At 46.9% G+C, this 20,310-nt stretch overlaps 3 protein-coding genes across 3 annotated transcripts in view; 1 reads left to right on the forward strand and 2 right to left on the reverse strand.

The window, feature by feature from the left end:
- Positions 1-5,441: 5,441 nt before the first annotated feature.
- Positions 5,442-13,847, forward strand: nfic (nuclear factor I/C). Its single transcript, XM_080506795.1, has 13 exons — positions 5,442-5,531; positions 7,220-7,390; positions 7,565-7,738; positions 8,617-8,812; positions 9,233-9,289; positions 9,588-9,662; positions 9,734-9,854; positions 9,981-10,096; positions 10,387-10,488; positions 10,570-10,778; positions 10,937-11,072; positions 11,637-11,746; positions 11,942-13,847. The coding sequence occupies exons 1-13, from the start codon at positions 5,529-5,531 to the stop codon at positions 11,960-11,962; spliced, it is 1,491 nt and encodes a 496-aa protein (XP_080362921.1). The 5' UTR covers positions 5,442-5,528; the 3' UTR covers positions 11,963-13,847.
- A 636-nt stretch (positions 13,848-14,483) lies between these two features.
- On the reverse strand, positions 14,484-18,367 carry LOC308137592 (leucine-rich repeat-containing protein 24-like; the record flags this gene model as incomplete). The annotated part of the gene is made up of 8 exons (XM_080506344.1): positions 18,193-18,367; positions 17,263-17,437; positions 16,753-16,839; positions 16,363-16,554; positions 16,120-16,288; positions 15,702-15,964; positions 14,958-15,503; positions 14,484-14,780 (listed from the first exon to the last, which is right to left on the reverse strand). Exons 2-8 carry the CDS (start codon positions 17,419-17,421, stop codon positions 14,484-14,486), a joined length of 1,713 nt encoding a protein of 570 aa, XP_080362470.1. The 5' UTR covers positions 17,422-17,437; positions 18,193-18,367.
- An 818-nt stretch (positions 18,368-19,185) lies between these two features.
- lmnb2 (lamin B2) overlaps positions 19,186-20,310 on the reverse strand; it is a 6,189-nt gene continuing 5,064 nt past the window's right edge. Inside the window, exons 6-11 of the mRNA XM_080505894.1 lie at positions 20,175-20,310; positions 19,887-20,082; positions 19,686-19,793; positions 19,488-19,607; positions 19,332-19,406; positions 19,186-19,263 (exon numbers count right to left, since the gene is read on the reverse strand). The exon at positions 20,175-20,310 is cut by the window's right edge and continues 211 nt beyond it. Of these exons, the coding sequence (XP_080362020.1) occupies positions 19,228-19,263; positions 19,332-19,406; positions 19,488-19,607; positions 19,686-19,793; positions 19,887-20,082; positions 20,175-20,310 (671 nt within the window). The 3' untranslated portion in view covers positions 19,186-19,227. The remainder of the gene's footprint in view (positions 19,264-19,331; positions 19,407-19,487; positions 19,608-19,685; positions 19,794-19,886; positions 20,083-20,174) is intronic.

The following is a 20,310-nucleotide window of genomic DNA, read 5'->3' on the forward strand; positions in this document are numbered from 1 at the left end:
CTTCAGTTTATCCTCAAAAGAAAGTTGTGAAAAAGTCTGTATCGTCTGTGGTGCCGTCATCCTGCCTGTTAACCCGCCAACTAGCCAGAGAGCGTAGCGGCGCTCTGTCAATTCACTAATGCGCTGTGAACGTACGTGTAGCAATTAGCATAGCGTAGCTACGTCTAAAAGCAGCGTCGCGATCTGCATTTTTTTTACGTAAATGATTTTCATATTGGGGAACGGACTGCGCATGAGGAAACACACCGAGACACTGGATATGACCGGCAAAGGCAGAGCAGCAGGGGGCCTTCAGGGAGGGGGCGTGGCCTCGGGAGGGGTGTGGCCTCGGGAGAGGGCGTGGCCTTCACAGTAGGACAGGAGTGAGAGGCGGTGTCGAGTCAAAAGCACAAAATTCTGACACTTTCAAACCTGTAAATACTGTAAGCTACTGGAAATTAAAAAATGAATTATAATTATACTATAATTAGAGGGAGTCTTCAGGACATTGTATTTCTACAATTTTGTAGTAAATGTTTAAGGTTTAGTTTGTGTATTTTCTAGCATTTTGTTGTGTGTGTGTGTGTGTGTGACTCACGGACACGTGACAGAGATGCGTGGGTAGAATCAAGTCTGTAAATGAGTAGAAGCAATAAAGGGAGTGAACTTTGACCTCTGAGTTGCTCTCCGGGTGTTTTTCTCACCTCCTGCTGTGTTTCTGCTCGTCGACATGAATCTCCTGTTTCTCTCGACGTTCCTGCTCCTCGCCTGCCACGGTAAAGAACCTCCGCCAGGACACTGCTTAAATTATAAAATACTCAAATTGGCGTATCAAGGACAGCAGCTAGAAATGCTATAAACTAGCTACAAACATAGCAGCTACAATGCTACAAACTAGCTACAAACATAGCAGCTAAAATGCTACGAACTAGCTACAAACATAGCAGCTAAAATGCTAAAATAAGCTTTAAGAATAGCAGCTAAAATGCTAAAATGAGCTTCAAGAACAGCAGCTAGAAATGCTACAAACTAGCTCTAAACATAGCAGCTAAAATGAGCTTGAAGAACAGCAGCTAGAAATGCTACAAATTAGCTACAAACATAGCAGCTAAAATGAGCTTTAAGAATAGCAGCTAGAAATGCTAAAATTGGCTTTAAGAATAGCCGCTAAAATGCTACAATTAGCGTTAAGAATAGCAGCTAAATAAAACTTGCTACAAGTATAGCAGTGTATAAAGTAGTGTGTTTCCATGTATTAGCAGGCGTGTGTGCGGCGGTGTCGCGAGCTAAACAAGCGACACTCCAGCCGTGGCTCAACGGCCTCACGGCGGTCGCCGTGTTCCTGCTGCTTGCGTTCATAGCGCTAATCATTCACCGGCTCCTGAAGGCCCGCGGGTACGTCACAAACAATTAGCGCACTTTGTTTTAGCCTTTTTTTCTTTTTATGCAAGTTGTCTTTTGTTAGCAGAAGCGGTGATGAGGGGCGGAGTCTCTACGACAAGGAAGAGGAGCGCGGCGGCGGCGACCACGACGACGATCACGACGATCACGACAACCTCAAGCAGACGAGTCTGTGACGACGTACCGGGAAATAAACGACGCTAATAAAACATGAAAAACGGCAAAAAACGGCTTCCGATGTTTTCTTTGACTGACGTCATGTTGCGCGATGCTGGATGTGACGTTAGCGACGCCGCGGCGCCGAGCTGCAGGCGGAAGACGAGTTTTAACACTTTGTTTTGGAAACGAGTCCTCAAATTCCTGGTTTTTGCTTTTTGCTGCTTTCCTCATAAAATCCGCATTTCTTGCGAAACTCGAGACACGAGGAGGCTGTTTGACGCCGCCGCCGCACAGTTCTGCTCCATCGGACTCGGTGAAAAATGTTGCTTGAAATCACAGGTGAAAAAATAAAAGGGAGGAGGAGGAGGAAGAGGAGGAGGACGAGGAGAGAGGAGGAGGATGGGGAGGAGGAAGAGGAGGGATTCGGGGTTCATAAACTTTCCAGCTAATAAAAACTAAACCGACCAACTAACCAATCAGTGATCAGGAGTATTGATCTGGAGCTGCTCTGGTATTTTCATGGTGTTTTGAGGCCGACGCCATATTCGCCTCGGGGAAGACGGCATTTGCAAATCTTATTTTGAAAGGCAATTCGTGGACTTCCTGATGAATTTCAGTCCGGGGTATGGTCACGTCATTTTTAGGTCTTGATGAGATGAACAGTTTAGTTTTGAGTTGATATTTCTACGACATTCCTGCGGGCCGTTGTGGCTGTTTTAGTGTAACTAGGTGGCGCTAGAGAGCAAATCTTAGCATTGTGGCGGTTCAACTTTACATTTCCTCACATTTTTCACCAGTTTTGACGATTGTGTCAAAGTTGGTGAAGTTCTAGGCAAGTTTAGACGCTCAAATTTGGGTTTATATACGTGTAAGGAGAAGAAAGAAACACAAATTTGTGTGTTTACACTATGTGTGTGTGTGTGTTTACAATGTGTGTGTGTGTTTACAGCGCGTGTGTGTGTGTATGTGTGTGTGTGTGTGTGTGTGGAGCTCCGCCCCCCCCCCCCCCCCTTCTCTCCGAGGTTAACCTTCTTCCCTCTGAAGTTTCCGATCTTTTTCTCTCCTCCTCAGTCTGTCGTCCGCTCGCCTCCGTCAGTCCGGCCGGTTGGTCTCCATGGCGATGACGCCGGGTCGCCGTGGCGACGCCGACGGCTCGGTGAAGTGGCAGCTGTGCTACGACGTGACGGCCAAGACCTGGTGGATGGTTCGTACCACATCTTTACATTCTTTTAAGCAAAACCTCTGCATTTATTTCTCCATCAAAGTTTGTGTTGTTTCTGGTCGTCGCTAAGCTAATAGCGCTTGTTAGCATGCTAGTTTGAATTCACGTGTGTTAAAATTGGAACATTTTATATAACTAAAAGACAAATATAATTCTTTCTTTGATCATTTTATGGAAAATTTTGTTTGTGAATTCAAATTTAAAAGATTATATATTTGTTTGTGAAGTTAATAAAATACATAAATTGTGTGCAAATATAAAAATGTTTCTTTTTCGTAAACTTTTGTTGTGAATTTTGAAAAAAAAAGTAGGTTTTGTTTGTAAATTATATTTAACAGTTTTAGCTATTCAAAATAAATCAGCTGTGTTTTTCTTAAGTAATAAAAAAATTTGTTAAATTAAAATAAGAAATACATTGGCAACATTTTTTTTTATTTGAATTCATGTCTGTTAAAATTGGAACATTTTATATAATTAAAAAACAAATATATCGGTTTTGGCTTCTTCCTTTGATCATTTTATGGAAAATTTTGTTTGTGAATTCAAATTTCAAAAATTTTATATTTGTTTGCAAATATAAAAAAATTTCTTTTTCGTAAACTTTTGTTGTGAATTTTGAAAAAAAAATTGCAAATTTTGTTTGTAAATTATATTTGACAGTTTTAGCCATTCAAAATAAATCAGCTGTTTTTTTTCTTAAGTAATAAGACATTTGTTAAATTCACATATGTAAAAATCTGACAATATTTACAATTAACATAAGAAATATATTGGCAACATTTTTAGTAGTTTTAGCTGTAGAGTATTTGACTCTACCTTTTAGTTTTTTCTTTGATGATTTTATTCTTCACTCATTAATTTGATTGTATAATTTTTCTATATCTATAGATTTTGTTGGTAACTTTATAAAAAAAATTTTTAGGCAATTGTTCATAAAATTGAAAAAAATACTGAATATAATTTATTTGTAAATTTAAAAGTTGAGAAAGTTTAAAAAAGTACATTAAAAAAATTATTCATTTTTCAAAAATAAAATGTTTTGTAAATTTAGAATGTAATTAAAAAATGTTTTGCCTACCTTAGCAACGTTAGCTGTTTGAATGATTTTAACAGTTTTAGCAAATTTAGCCGCTTTAGCAACATTAGCTGTATTTGCAATTTTAACCACATTAGCAATTTTAGCTACTATGAGTGGTTTAGCAGTTTATCGACTTTAGCAGCTTAGCAACTTTAGCTGTTTTAGCAATATTAGCAGTTTAGCAACTTTAGCTGTTTTAACAATTTTCGCAACTTTAGCAATTTTAAACGATTTAGCTCTTTCAGCAGTTTTAGCCACGATAAGGTCTTTGAAGTATTTTATCTTCTTTTATAATTTTCTGTCATTTCCGTAATTTTAAGCAACATTTTCACTCATATATTTTAAAGTTAGCATTTTAGCCGTTCCAGGAGTTTTGTTTTGTTTGTCATCTTTTCGGTGAAGCTACTTTCAAGTTGAGTCGCTGTTTTAGCGTCTTTTCCGATGTTTTCTACCTTCAATCTCTCGACACGGAAGCTGAGCAGAAGTCGATTTTTTTGACTGCAGCTTCACGTGGGCGGTGTTTTGTTTTGAAAAAAAAAAAGATTTTGGGGGGGAGATAATTGTCGCAAAGTGGTAGCATGTGAGTTTAGAGCAACTCACTGGGTGGCAACGTAGGAGGGCAGGAAAGGGGTGGGGGGGGATGGGGTGGGGGGGGCAGGAACAAGGGGCAACAAGGCCTAAAGGAAAATGGAGCAGTTTTCTAACTTTTTATGCTGAAGATTTTTCTTTAAAAATGTTGGTTTTAGTTTGGAATCACAATCTGATTGTACGTTATTGCTAAAATTACACATTAATAATAAAATTGTACATTAATAATAAAATTGCACGTTAGTAATAAAATCGTACATTAGCGATAAAATCGTACGTTAGCGATAAAATCGTACGTTAGCGATAAAATTATACATTAATGAAATCGTACATTAATAATAAAATTGTACATCAGTAATAAAACGTACATTAATAATAAAATCGTACATTAACGATAAAATCGTACGTTAGCGACAAAATCGTACGTTAGCGATCCAGTTGTACAGCAACAATAAAATCGTTTAACAAAAATATCATATGTTAACTTTAAAATTGTCAGTGATGCAATTGTACGTTAGCATTAAAAATCGGACGTGAGTGACAATCATATGTTAGCGTTAATCGTAACTTATTGCTTGTGTATGATTTAAATTCTAACCTTCAATTTTATTGCTAACATATGATCAAGTCACTAAGGTACAATCTGATCGCTAACGTGTGATTGTACGTTAGAGACCGGATTGAACATCAGCAATAACGTTTATCATTAATCTCATCATACTTAAGCGATCACGACATTAAGCAATGAAATTTAAGTTTGGAAAAACGTCAGAGTCGATTGCAGGACAATTCCTTTTCCCAAACTTCTTCTTCTTTCATTTAATATTTTATAAGTCGCTTTAATTTCTTTTTTTTTATTGTGAAAAACAAAGAAGCAGCTGTAATATTAACAATATTAAAAAAAAAAAAAAAAAAAAAAAAAAAAAAAACTACCGCAGCGTCCCGGGCAGGGTGTGTGTGTGTGTGTGTGTGTGTGTGTGTGTGTGTGTGTGTGTGTGTGTGTGTGTGTGTGTGTGTGTGTGTGTGTGGAGCCTCCTCGGTGAAGATGGGCTGACGGTCGGAGCCGCTCGCGCCGCCGCACGGAGCCGCCGCGTCGCCGCCATGGTAGGACCCCCCGCCGCGTCACCGCCGCCGCGTTTAATCCCCTCCGAGGAAAGCGGAGCGGCGGTGAGGAAAAAACGACGCAGTGCGAAGGAGCGGAAGCGGCTCCGCGGCTGACCGCCTCCATCCCGCCGCCGCGAGCCGCTTCTCCCCTTCGGCTGCGGTCGATCCGCGGGGAAACGTCTCGCGAACTCGGCCGAACTTCGCAATTCGTCCCGCCGCGAACAATTCCACCCCGATGAAAACGGGCAAACCGGAAGTCGGCGTTGTGCGGCGTGTTTTAAAGTTCCCGTTGCGCCGGACTGGAACTCGCCACGGGTGTTTTGGCGCAGCCGGATTGGCCGCGGGACGCGCGTTCGTGTCGTGGCCCCGGTTTTGCGGCAGATCGGAGCGTTTTTGGTGACGCCAGCTCGAGGAAAAGTTAAAACGGGACGTTTTCGCTACGGGGTTCTGAATGGAGTGGCGGCGCGAGCGGGGAGGGGGGGGGGGGACGGGACGTTTTGCAGGCCGGCGGACGGAGGAGGCCAAGTTGAAGTTCAGCCTCCTCCTCATCTTCCTCCTCCTCCTCCTCCTCCTCCTCTTCCTCCGTGTTTAGTGTTAGTCAGCAGAAAATGGCTGCAGTGGGAGTCAGTGGGCCGAGGTGGTGATGACTCCCCGGGCCGAGCAGCTCCTTGTCCCGGGAAGCAGCGCCGCGGCTCCCGGCTGCAGTCCCCCCCCCCCCCCCCCCCCCCCCCCCAAAAAAAAAAACAAAAAAACAAACCAAATAAAATCACTAACAACTTCTCACCTTAACTTCAAGTCAAGTTTCATTTTTAGTTGTTTAGTGGATGTTCAAGCTAATTCTGTCTTATTGTGTTGAGAAGTTTATATGACATGAAATATATGAGTTTTATATATAACAGAGGTATATGTTTTACACATTTCAAAGGTTCTTCAGAGTTTTGTAGTTGACGCTAATATTGTCCATTTTTATGTTTGGTTTAAGCAGTTTTGGCTTTTTTTTGTATTTATCGTTTGCAATTTTTTAACATTTTTATTTCAGCTATTTTAGCTGCCTTATCTATTTTTTTGCTATATTTTATTATATATTTTACATTTTGTGAAGTCCATTTAAAAAAAATATATTCCTCTGTTTTGTATTCCTCTATTTTTGTCTGTTTTTATCAATTTATTTTCCCTATATATTTTTTATATTTTTATAATCGTATTCCCCATATCTTTTTTATTTAATTTATTTTGGTGTATTTCCTATATTTGTTTGTTTCTTATTTTCTTTTTTTTTCAGTATTTTTCTTATTTATTCATTAAAAAAAAAAAAAGTATAATATTGTTTCTATTGTTATTGTTCTATTATTTATCTACTTTTATTTATTTGAGGTTTTTTTCCAAACGTTTTTGTATTTTCTATATTTTGTCTATTTTGTAAATTATTTTCTATATTTTTTAATTTCTAAATTTTTTTTATTTTCTGTGTTTTCTATTTTTTTTAACTGTGTTATTTTACAGTCATGTTCATATTTTTAAGCCATTTCTGTGGATGTTTGGAGTTTTGTTTAAGCACTTTTAACTATTTTAGCATATTTTTAGCAATTGCAGCACCTTATTTGCTCTTTTTTAGCTGATGTAGCGTTAGCTTTCTGTTAGCAGCGCTAAATGCTACCTAGCTTTTAACTGCCTGCCGCCCCTCACAGGACGAGTTCCACCCCTTCATCGAGGCCTTGTTGCCCCACGTGAGGGCGTTTAGCTACACGTGGTTCAACCTGCAGGCACGGAAGCGGCGCTACTTCAAGAAGCACGAGAAGAGGATGAGTGCTGATGAAGAGCGCGCCGTGAAGGACGAGCTGCTGGGCGAGAAGCAGGAGGTTAGCATTAGCACCGAGCCGCTGGGCGAGAAGCACGAGTTTAGCATTAGCATCGAGGATGAGAAGCAGGAGGCTACCATTAGCACCAAGCTGCTAGGCGAGAAGCAAGAGGTTAGCATTAGTGGTTAGCATTAGCATGTAACACTAACTGCAGTGCATTTGGGGCATCAACAGGTGAAGCAGAAGTGGGCGTCGCGCCTGCTAGCCAAACTGCGGAAGGACATCCGGCCAGAGTGTCGCGAAGACTTCGTACTCTCGGTTAGCGGGAAAAAGAATGTCTGCGTTCTGTCCAATCCCGACCAGAAGGGCAAGATGAGACGCATCGACTGTCTACGGCAAGCCGACAAGGTTAGCATGAGCTGCTAACGGGTTTTCCCACGTGTCCAGGTGTGGCGGCCGGACCTGGTTAGCTTTAGCGTGAGCCGCTAACGGGTTTTCCCACGTGTCCAGGTGTGGCGGCCGGACCTGGTTAGCTGTAGCATGAGCCGCTAATGGGTTTTCCCACGTGTCCAGGTGTGGCAGGCGGCCGGACCTGGCTAGCTGTAGCATGAGCTGCTAACCGGTTTTCTCACGTGTCCAGGTGTGGCTGGCAGCCGGACCTGGCTAGCTGTAGCGTGAACTGCTAACGGGTTTTCCCACGTGTCCAGGTGTGGCGGCCGGACTTGGCTAGCTGTAGCGTGAGCCGCTAATGGGTTTTCCCACGTGTCCAGGTGTGGCGGCCGGGCCTGGTTAGCTGTAGCATGAGCCACTAACGGATTTTCCCATGTGTCCAGGTGTGGTGGCCGGACCTGGCTAGCTGTAGCATGAACTGCTAACGGGTTTTCCCACGTGTCCAGGTGTGGCTGGCAGCCGGACCTGGCTAGCTGTAGCGTGAACTGCTAACGGGTTTTCCCACGTGTCCAGGTGTGGCGGCCGGACTTGGCTAGCTGTAGCGTGAGCCGCTAATGGGTTTTCCCACGTGTCCAGGTGTGGCGGCCGGGCCTGGTTAGCTGTAGCATGAGCCACTAACGGGTTTTCCCATGTGTCCAGGTGTGGTGGCCGGACCTGGCTAGCTGTAGCATGAACCGCTAACGGGTTTTCCCACGTGTCCAGGTGTGGCTGGCGGCCGGACCTGGCTAGCTGTAGCATGAGCTGCTAACCGGTTTTCTCACGTGTCCAGGTGTGGCTGGCGGCCGGACCGGGCTAGCTGTAGCGTGAGCAGCTAACGGGTTTTGTCATGTGTCCAGGTGTGGCGGCTGGACCTGGTGATGGTCATCCTGTTCCGGGGGATCCCCCTGGAGAGCACGGACGGCGAGCGGCTGGTGAAAGGCGCCCGCTGCTCCAACCCGGCGCTGTGCGTTCAGCCGCGTCACATCTCGGTGTCGGTGAAGGAGCTGGACCTGTACCTGGCCCACTACGTGCAGCAGAACCAGCAGCAGCTGGGTGAGCACTAGACCAGGACCCGGACCGGGACCACATTCAGGTTCTGGATATGGTCTGAGCCAGACTATGGTTTCATTAAAAAGTAAACATTTTTTTAAAAATGTCATTAATGAAATATTTTTTGATTGATTAAAAAAAAAACAATTATTAAAGAAAATCTTTTTGTAATATACAAAATATTCTCTAATTATTTTTATACTTTAAATATTTTTTGTAATTAAAGAATCCGCAAAAATATTTTTGGATTTTAGCATTTTTGAGAAAATATTTTTGTAATGTACAAAATATTCTGTAATTATTTTTATACTTTAAATATTTTTTGTAATTAAAGAATACGGAAAATATTTTAGGATTTTAGCATTTTTGAGATTAAAAAAAAAAAAGTGTTGATTTGCTAAAATAAGAATTGCTTTGTTTCAGAGGCGGAGCAGAGCGGAAGCCCCGCCCACCAGGACGACAGCCGGCCCCCTGGGATGGGTAACCAGAGATTCTTACATTAGGCCACGTTTCCACGTTCGTTTTTAAAAAACAACTGATATTTCTCAGCATTTTTTTACTTTTTTCACTGAACAGGAAGTTTTGACAGTATTACAGTTGATTTATATATTTTATAATTTAAAGCCAAGCATTCCCGGGGGGGGGGGGGGGGGCGCCCTCTATTGGCCAGCTGCCACTGGTGTGGGAAATATACGTTTTTGTAAAAACCCAGCACGTGGAACCTGAGCCGAAGAAAACTTACCGAAAAATTCATAAGAAATGAAATTTGTCTGTTTAGACGCTCCGGATTTCCAGGAGAGCTTCGTGACTTCGGGAGTTTTCAGCGTCAACGAGCTCGTCTCAGTTTCCCGAAGTGAGTCCGTGCTAGCCGACGTAGCCGCTATGCCACTTTAGCCGCACTAATTTTTGCTCTCCGACGTTTAGCCCCCGTGGTGACGGGAATCGGACCGGCGTTCTCCGCGGGCGACCTTCAGGGTCACCTGACCTTTGACCTCAACCAGCCAGGCCGCCTGCGACGCTCGCTAGCTAGCACATCGTCCAGCGGGTAACCACTTTTACTGTTTTAATGATAAGTTTGAATTTTGGCAATGTTGGCTCCTTTGTCGATTTAATCAGTGTTCATTTCTTTAGCCACATTAGCGTCTTTAGCATGTTAGCGTTGTGTTTACAGGAACAAGCGTCACAAGTCATTGGACGACGATCCCGACAGTCCCGGCGCAGAGTACTACCCCTCCCCCGCCTCCCCTGCTAGCGGCTCACGCAACTGGACCGATGAGCTGGATGGAGGTACGCCTACTAGCACTGTTGCTAATAAACGCTTAACATTCCAGTATACAATGAGGCTGGCATTGTTGCTAATGAAAGCGAACGTTCAGGTATATGATAATGATAGCATTGTTGCTAATGAAAGCTAATATGATAAAGTTAGCAATATGGCTTACGTAAGCTATTCGATAAGTTTAGCATTGTTTCTAATGTAAGTGATATACAGTTAGCATTGTTGCTAATAGCATTCTTGCTAAGGAAAGCTAATGTTCAGTATACAATAAGGTTAGCATTGTTGCTAATACTAACAGGTATGTCTCCGGGGGTGAAGAAGAGCGATAGTCCCGCCCCCTCCCCACAGGACGACGCCCCCAGAGTCTCCTTCACACAACATCACCGACCTGTTATACACAGTGAGACACACACACACACACACACACACACACACACACACACACACACACATAAACACTGACCCCTCCCCCTCCCTTCAGGTCTGTCTCGGACAGCCCTCCCCCCTTCCCCCCTCCACTTCCCCCTCCCTCCCCCCTCCTCTTCCTCCTTCTTCCCCCACGGAACCATCCGGTACCCCCCCCACCTGGACCCCTCCCCCAACCAGAACCTGAACCAAGACCAGGACCAGAACCCGCTGAAGGACCTGGTGTCGTTAGCTTGCGACCCGGCTAACCAGACCCCGCGATCAGTGAGTAGCAGCTAGCAACTAATGCTAATAGGCCTAATTTATTATTTATAGGTTTAATTTTAAATCGTATTTTATCATATTATTTCAAATGTATTTAATTCTACTTTTTAGCATCATCAGCTCTATTACCTCTATTTTTATTGTTTTTAACTCGCTAGCTAAACGGGAGCGGCCAGCTGAAAGTGCCGACTCACTACATCTCGTCTCCGATGCTAGCGCCATCGCTCCTCACCGGATCAAAGGTCGCCACCACCACAACCTCGGAGGGCGGAGCCAACTCGCCGACGTCGTCCAGTAAGTGCTCGCCTCCACCGGAGCTAACGGCGCTGCAGCCCCCATAAGATCAAGAAGAGAAGCTGTCCAACTCACGGGCCACGCCCCCTCACAACAGGCCACGCCCCCTCACTGCAGGCCATGCCCCCTCACAGCAGCCACACATCTGTGAAGCAGCGTTTTAACTTTTCCACTGCAGGTTTTTTCTCACTTCAGATGTAGCAAGGCTACATGCTAATGAGCTGTGGGGCTCACACAGTAGCGAGGCTACATGCTAACAAGCGGCTCACACAGTAGCGAGGCTACATGCTACCGAGCTGCAGGGCTCACACAGTAGCAAGGCTACATGCTAACAAGCGGCTCACACGGTAGCGAGGCTACATGCTAACTGTGATGAAAAGCAGAGCGCTCCAGTGGTTAGCATTCTGAACAAGTTCCTCCAGTGAGACGCTGGAACTCTTCTTCTTCTTCTTCTTCCGGAGGATCAATCCACCTTCACCAAGTCATTTCTTTCTCTCTCATTTTAACGAGTATTTTCTTTTGTTTTTTTTGTTTTTGTTTTTTTTTCGTTAAAATGTTTGGCAGCGTACTCGGCACCCGGAACCCCCGGGACGCCCGGGACCCCGCCCCCGGCTAGCCGTGCCACGTTTGTCGGAGTCGCTCCGCGAGATCCCGGCGGACTCTATCAAGCTCAGGTTAGCCGTCAGCCACGTTAGCTGGGTTAGCCATGTTGGCTATGTTAGCTGAATTACTCATATTAGCTAAAATGGTTATAATAGCTATATTAGCATAACAGTTATAGTAGCTATATTGGCTATATTAAGCATATTATCATGTGAGCTATTTTAGCTTGTTAGCTACGTTACTATTTGTGTATGTGTGTGTTGCAGTCTTGGTATGTCGGCAATTGACGGACATCCGAACACAGAAGAAGAAGACGGACGATTAGCGACAATTAGCTTAGCATCAGTCCTAGCCTATAGCATGGAGGACGAAGCCATCGAGTTGAACTAAAGACGAGCACAAAGAACTCTGGGATGGATGTCAAAGCCTTTTAACCCCCCCCCCCTCCTATTACTTCCCATTGCCCCCCCGCCCAGCCCCCCTCCCCCGCAGGTGCTTCTAATATATGCAATGTCATTCTTCTCCAGGCGCTAATAAGCTAGCGCTGTATTCTCGCAATAAAATCGGTCACCGCTTAGCGAGCTTTTCCCGACCGTCTTCTGATTTTATGAACAATCAAGCTCACGTCTAATCGGTCGGGTTTTGCGAGCCAACTTTTTTTTGTTTGTTTGTATTTTTAAAATAAACTTCATGTAAACGATGTGTATCCGATGTGCTAGCTATCTGGTGGAATGTTTCGGGGGTCTGTGGTGCGCCGAGCTGAAGCTATCAAAGCGAGGAAAAGTGCTGAAAATGGGATACAAATATTTACACTAGCTAAAAGCAGCCAACATTTAAAATAAAATGGTTAAAATGTTTCTGAAATCGCATAGAACAGTCATTCTACAGCCGCTAACTGAAGCTATCAAGGCTATAATAATAGCTCCGAATGCTAAAAGTGTTCGAATTGACGAAAAATAATAGAACGAGCTGACAATTAGTGTCAAACGGCTAAAATGTTTCAGTAAGAGTGTAGAACAGCCATCCTACCATGGCTAGATGACGCTATCGACGCTATGCCAACTGTATATTACCGTGTGCGCACTGCAGATCCCCGTTAGCTTGTTAGCTAACCCGCATGTTGCTGCTACGCTAACGACCGCATGAGAAACTTCAAACATGGAACGATGACTCGCCAACTTCCTCCTTTTTGCCCCTCCTGCTTCTTTTGCACGATGTTTCCATGGCAACACGTTTGTGCCTTTAAGTTTCGAAACTTTTTGACTTTTTACGATAATAAAATACGAAAGGAAAAAAAATGCTGCATGTTGCGGACTTTGCTCCACATTAGCATTAGGGTAGCGGCTAAACACATCTGGGGAGGCGGGGCCCTGAGGCTCGGAAGGGCCTGCCGGGGGAATGCTAATGCGATTATAATAGCTAAAATTGCTACAATAGCAAAATAAAGCTCCGATATTGTACCCGTTTTAGCTGTTTTTTTGCTATCATAGCGATTTTTGCAATTGTAGCAGTTTTAGTTATTGTAGCTCTTTTGCTATTGCAGTGATTTTAGTTATTGTAGCAGTTTAAACTCTTTTTGCTATTGTAACATTTTTTGCTGTTGTTGCTTTTTGCTATTGTAGCATTTTTAGCTATCATAGCTATTTCAGTTATTGTAGCTATTGTAGCTTTTTCAACGTAGCTATGATAGCTAATGTGGCAAAAATGGCCAAAAAAAAGCAAAAACCGCTATATTAGGAAAACTAGCTACAATACCTAAGTCACCTAAATTTGCTACAATAGGTAAAATTGCTAAATCTGTAACAATTAGCAACTTTAGCAGTTTTTAGCCACTTTAGTCCTAGCTACTTTAGCATTTGTAGCTATTTGAGCTGCTGTTATCTCATTGAGCCTCAGGTTTGACCCACCCCTCCCCCGCCTCGAAACTCATACCCAGTTTTTGTACGGACGCATGCAAACTTTCAGCTCATTTCTACGATTTCGTACGTTAGCGTTCAAATAAATCCCAAGGCACGTTTTTACGCGAACATGTTATATGCTAAAAGCTAGCATACAAAGATATGTTTCTATGCTAACATGTTGCTATGCTAACATGTTTGTAGCCTAGCGTCAGCGGATTCTGAAATGTGAAATATATAAATGTTGATTAAAAGTTTTTCTTTCGCTGCTGGAGCTCCGCCCACTTTCTTCCTCTTCCACGACAACAAAATAAAAGTTTTTCTTTAAAAAGCTTATATTTTCTGATATATTTTCAAGGAGCGACAGGCGGGACGCATCAACACTCAAACACTCAACCCACCCTCAATTTTAAATAGTGATTAAAAGTTTAGTTTTTCCTTCAGCGCTGGAGCTCCGCCCACTTTCTTCCCCCTTCCACTTCAAAGTAAAAGTTTATTTAATTTATTTCAGCAGCTGAATTATCGCAAACAGCTAACCCGCTAACAGCGAAGTGTTTTAAAAATGACGTGACAGGAAGTTGATCCAAGGGTCTTTTATTTGTCTGGGGGAGATGTAATCGTCGGTTGTGCTTCAGATGGCCTGGGGGCGGGGCATGTTGTGAAGGGGGCGGGGCAGGTTCTGATGGACGATGTTCAAACTTTTGTAACGTTAAAACTTTTGGGATGTTTTTTTTGGGGGGGGGGGGGGGGGAGGGTCTGTTTACATGGCCCAAAAAAATTCCGTAACGTTAAAACTTTCCTAACAGTGAAACTTAGGTAATGGTTTGCGGTTGGTTTGCATGAGGGGGCGGGGCCGGTCCTGTAGGGGGCGGGGCAATGACATTGCGGGGGCGGGCTTTAGTCTAAAGTCTCAGCAGTGGATCTCGTAGGCGATCGGCGAGTCCACGAACAGTCGCACAGCCTCCGACTCCGCCGTCACGACAGGCAGTGCCTCCCCCCCTTCCCCCGTCACCCGCCCCTCCTCCTCCTCCTCCTCCTCCTCATCCTCCTCCTCATCCTCCTCTTCGTCGTCCGGCGGCGGTGAATGGGCGGGGCCGGCGCGGTTCAAGACGAACATCTCGTGGCCGCGCTCGTCGCGGAACTCCTCCAGCTGGGCGAAGGTGGTCGGCCCGTCCGAGTAGTCGTTCACGTACAGGATGCTTTCCTCCTGCGGCCAATCACAGCACACGTCAGCCTGACAAGCCCCGCCCACTTCACAACCTTGTATTGCGTTGTTACGTTATGTTAAAATACGTAACGACACATCACGTTGCGTCATGTTTCGTCACGTGAAACGCCGAAGTCGCTAAAACCTTTTCTGCTATTTTAGCGTTTCCTTGCGCACCTTGTGGTCGTGGCCCGCCTCCTTGTCGCCGTGGCGATGGCGGCGGCTGTAGATCATGGCGAGCAGCAGCAGCGCTGTCAGCGTGAGCAGCGAGATGCCAGCGGCGATGGCCGTCTGCGTGGCGGCGCCGAGTGCGCCGAACGCCATGCTGCCGAGCGCGTGCAGCGGCTCGCGGCTCACGTCCGGCGCCCGCGGCCGCACGGCGGCGTGCTGCGGCGGCCACGAGGCCCACACCGAGGAGGAGGAGGAGGAGGAGGAGGAGTTAATGGCGAGCTGGAAGGTCACTCTGGCCACGCCCCCGGCGTTCCACGCCTCGCACTCGTAGAAGCCGGCGTGCGCCACCGTCACGTTGCTGAGGAAGAGCATGCCGCTGCCCGTGTCGGGGTCGAAGCGGCCGCTGCTGCCGCCGTCCTCCGAGGCCCCGCCCACTGCCGCTTCCTGGGGCGCCGAAGCTCCGCCCACCGACGCTCCGCCCACCAGCACCTCCTGCACCAGGCCACGTGGAGAGAGGACGACTTTCCCCTGGGACGCTTTTCTCCACGTCACCTGGAACCAGAACACATGCTAATATGCTAATGCTAACACAGCTAACATGGCTAACACTGCAAATATGGCTAATCCAACTAAACTCCTTATTGGTGTGCTAACTAGTGGCAGGGACCGCCGCACTACCATGCTAACCTGTGACCGGGGCTACCATGCTACATGCTAACCTAAGGCGAGGCTACCATGCTACATGCTAACCTGAGGCCGAGGGTACCCTGACGCGGTGCAGGACACCCGCAGGCTCTCCCCCAGGCGCAGGGCCAGGCGGCGGGGCTCCAGCTGCAGCAGGGGGGGGATGCACACCAGGCTGTTGGCGGGAACCTCCAGCAGACTGCGGCCGCGGAGCCGCGGCGGCTCGGCGCATAGCAGCCGGCGCTCCGACCAGCTCAATAGGCGGCGGCCCGCCTCGTCCATCCAGCAGCGCAGCCACTGGAGGGCGCAGTCGCAGCGCCACGGGTTGTCTGGGGGGGTAAGGGAGCAGCGTTATTGGTCACGGAGCTGATAGTGCTAAAAGAGCTAACTGTCCTAACATAGCTAAAACACGTGGTGCTAACAGCGTTACTATCTCCTCCTGTGATGCTAACGGTATTAGATGCTAACAGCACTAGCACCTTACCTGTGACGCGCAGCACCTGCAGGCTGACTAGCGGCTTCAGCGCGGCCGCTCCAATCGTGTGCAGGTTGTTAGCGCTCAGGTCGAGAAGTGCTAGCGAGCCGAGGCCTAGCATGGCACGCTCCGACACTGACTCCAGGATGTTGTGCTGCAAGTGCAGCTCCTGCAGACGCTAATACACACACACACACACACACGCAGATGACTCATCTGAGCTAGCGTGTCAACACGCCAATGTTGACGTACCTGCAGACCGCGGAAGGTGTGGTCCTGCAGCCGCGAGATGCGGTTAGCTGCTAGGTACAGGATGCGCAGCTGCTCCAGGCCGCGGAAAACGTCTGCGCTCAGCTGGCGGAGGCGGTTAGCATTCAGTGCTAGCTCCACGAGGCGCTTCTGGTTCCGGAACGATCCGGGTTCTACGGAGGAGAGGGTGTTGTTCTGCAGGAGGGAGGGAGCAGCTAACAGTGTTGATAGTGCGAACAATGCTAATGTGGCTAATGTGTTAGGAGATTTCACAGTGCTAACTGCTAACAATGCTAAAAAAATGTAGCTATCCCTGTTCAGGTGAGGGGTGTGTGTGTGTGTGTGTGTGTGTGTGTGTGTGTGTGTGTGTGTGTGTGTGTGTGTGTGTGTTACCTGCAGGTACAGGTAGTTGAGGTGTGTGAGCAGAACGAGGTCGTCGGTTCCAATCTGAGCAATCAGATTGTCCTGAAGAAACAAAGTCTGAAACACAACCAGTGTGAATTAAATCCTGGTGGGAGGAGCCTAAACACCTTTATGATCAATTTAATTATTTTATTAATTAATATAGAAATGAACACATAAGTATATATATAAATACAATTAGAATGCCTTTTATTGTCACTATACCAGGTACAATTAGATTAAAAACAACTCCAGTAACAGTACAACAGTGTACAGAATATGTGAGAAACATATTCAGAAAAATAAAAAAGTGCAGAATATATAAAAAAAACATAGTAAGGACAATAGTGCAAGGAGGGCGGGGGTGTAAAGGAGGTAAGGTGCACAGTCCAGTCCTGAGAACAATACAATACGTTGTGTGTAATTTACAGGAAATAAATGATGCTATAGATCTATATATATATAAATAATTAGATGAATGAAGAAATGAAGTTGTGTTACCTGCGTGCAGGTGAGCGCCCCCCGGGGGATCCCCCTCAGCCCGGTGGAGCCGCACTCCACAGTCAGACTGTAGCAGCGACACCCACCTGGGCAGGAAGCCCCGCCCACCAGGGGCAGGAGGGGCAGGAGGGGCAACAAGAGCATCGGGGTGACGAGCATCGTTTCTCAGACAAACCTGAAAACACATAATACATACGTATATATGTGTGTGTGTGTGTATATGTACATATATGTGTGTGTATATATATATATATATATATTTGTATATGTATGTGTGTATATGTATGTATAATATCTATATATACGCACATACATAAATACACACACACACACACATATATATGTGTGTGTGTGTGTATTTATGTATGTATGTATATATAACACACTGTAAATACACAACTCAACATAGACATTAAATATAATAATAAATGAACACGTTGTAAATTGATATACAAATCATCACAACAAGACAAATATATTCCAATACAAATACTCAAACATATTACATATATTTTCATAATATATTATATGTACATATCATAAATCAATTAGCATATGTAGTATATTTATGCACAACTACGTCTCACTGAATATAGAATTATATATCAATACGAGTAAATGAGCCTAAATATTACATCATAAAACACGTAAATTCAAATATGTGCGTCTACACAAACACTCGTCAACGTTCTAATCATAATATTTAGGATATTTCATGTCGGTATTTAACGGGCTCTCCAGGCCGCGCGGAGTCTCCATCACCGACTCGACCCGCTTGCTCTTCGCCGGCCCGGAGCCTCTCAGCCCCGGCCGCACTGCGCGTGAAGAGTCGGTGTCTACGCGGAGCTCCCGTCACCGACCCGACCCGCCGCAGCCTGCCGGCCTGGAGGCGCTCCGCCCCGCGAGAGGACCCGGTGAGTGCGGCTCTACCTGGAGGAGGAGGAGGAGGAAGGAGAAGCTAGCTCCCGCCCCGCACCGCGGCGTCCTTCCCCGGGCTTTGTTCCTCCGCAGCGCCGCCTTCCCCTGCTCGATGCCCGCATCCGGAGCTCCGCTCGGCCGCTGCAAGCCTGCGTGCCAGGTGCCCCCGGTGTCCAGGTCCTCCAGGTCCCGCAGGACGGGGGGGGCGGGGGCGGGGGGGGGGGGGGGCAGATCGCCGGAGACTCCGGGAGAAACAGCGGCGGCACGCGGCGGCTTCAGAGGCTCGGCGCGATGAGACGGTACCGATACTGGACCGATATCAGACTGACGTGACACCGATACCACGATGAGATAACGCCATTAAAACATGTTAAAACACCGTTATCGCTTAAACCTCGTCATTAATGAGAGGTTTTTCATTTCCACGCAAACACTTTGTTGAAAAAATTTTAAAATGACAATATTTCAACTGAAACGTCGCCATGGAAATGTGAAACTTTTAAACAAAATGTAAAAATGGCATTTTCACCTGAAGAGTCGTGGAAATGCAACGTTTTCTGGAATTAAAGTGTGAAAGTTGTCGTGGAAAAGTGGAGCTTTTCGTTAACGAGACTTTAAAAATGATGCCTTTTTATTTTTATTTTATTGATGGAACTCAAACAGATGTGGCGTTCCTCAGGGCTCCAGTCCAGGCCTCCTTTTGTTCCACTGCAGGTCTTCTTAATGTTCCAGTCCAGGTCCACAGGGTTCCAGCCAAGTTCTCAGGGCTCCAGTCCAGGTCTTCAGGATTCCAGTCCAGGTCTTCTTTCCACTCCAGTCCATGCCTCCTTTTGTCCAAGTCCAGGTCTTCTTTATGTTCCAGTCCAAGTCCTCAAGGCTCCAGTCCAGGTCTTCTTTATGTTCCAGTCCAGGTCCTCAAGGCTCCAGTCCAGGCCTCCTTTCGCTCCAGTCCAGGTCTTTATATTCCTCTTTATTCTCACACACACACACAAACAAGGTAGTTGTTGTAAAAGTAGTTTTATTGAGTAGAAAAGGAGAGGCGGACGTTCACATGACGACACACTCTCGGGACGCCGTCGCCTCCTGCAGGAGAAGTTCCACGTTAGAGGAGGAAGGTTAGAGAATAAGGAGCAGAGAACAAGAGGAGGTACCGTCTGCGCCTCCTGCTGCTCCTCGTCTCCGTTCACCTCGTCCTCCGACTGGCTCACCGTGCTCCTGGACACTTCCTGGAGGGGGCGGAGTCACAGGGGGATTGGGTGGAGTCACAGAGGAGGGGGAGTCATAGGAGGTGAGGGGGGGGGGGGTACCTGTCCATCGGCGTCCACCAGTGAGGTGATGATGTCACTTCCTGTCCCCCAGGAGCTCTGGCTTTTCCACAGCAGGTCAGTGGGGGGTCGGTGGGCGGAGCCAGAGTCAGCTGACCAAACCTGTGTCGTCATGGGGGGGTAATTAGAACTGGGGTTGGAGGGTGGGGGGCGGGGGGGTTGGAGGGTGGAGTTCCTCACCGTGACGGAGCTGCCCCCCCCCAGGACGAACCGGGGGGAGAACTTGTAGGAGATCTGGTCCTCCTGGTCCACCTGCCGGTTCAGCCTCCAGTTCCCCAGAGGACAGGCCTGTGGGGGGGGGGGGTAACAACATAGTGAGGGGGTGGGGGGGGCAGGCGCGCGCACACACACACACACACACACACACACACACACACACACCTGGTCTGACTCGTTGACCAGCGTCACATAGTTCCCCTCCAGGTCGGTGGGGGCGATGCTGACCCCCCCACTCCCCCAGCTGCTGGACTCCGCCCCCTGAAGCCCCGCCTCCACACACCGCCGCTTGGCTGAGTGGGCGGAGCTGACCAGCCTGGACACGCCCCCCCGGGCCGGAGGACTGGGAGACAGGTTGAGCCTGGAAGAGAAGAGGAGAGGATGGAACCCTGGGACCTGGAGGAGGACAAGGTGAGGGGGCGGGGCTTCAGGTGAGGGGGGGGCGGGGCCTACCGGGTCTCTTCGCCCTCCAGCAGCTTGCGGTAGGCGTTGATCTCCATGTCCAGCGCCAGCTTGACGTCCAGCAGCTCCTGGTACTCGCTGATGTGGGCGTCCATCTTGCTGCGCAGCTCTTTAAGCTCCGCCTCCT

This window comes from Blennius ocellaris (assembly GCF_963422515.1).
Source record: "Blennius ocellaris genome assembly, chromosome: 12".
Lineage (NCBI taxonomy): Eukaryota > Metazoa > Chordata > Actinopteri > Blenniiformes > Blenniidae > Blennius > Blennius ocellaris.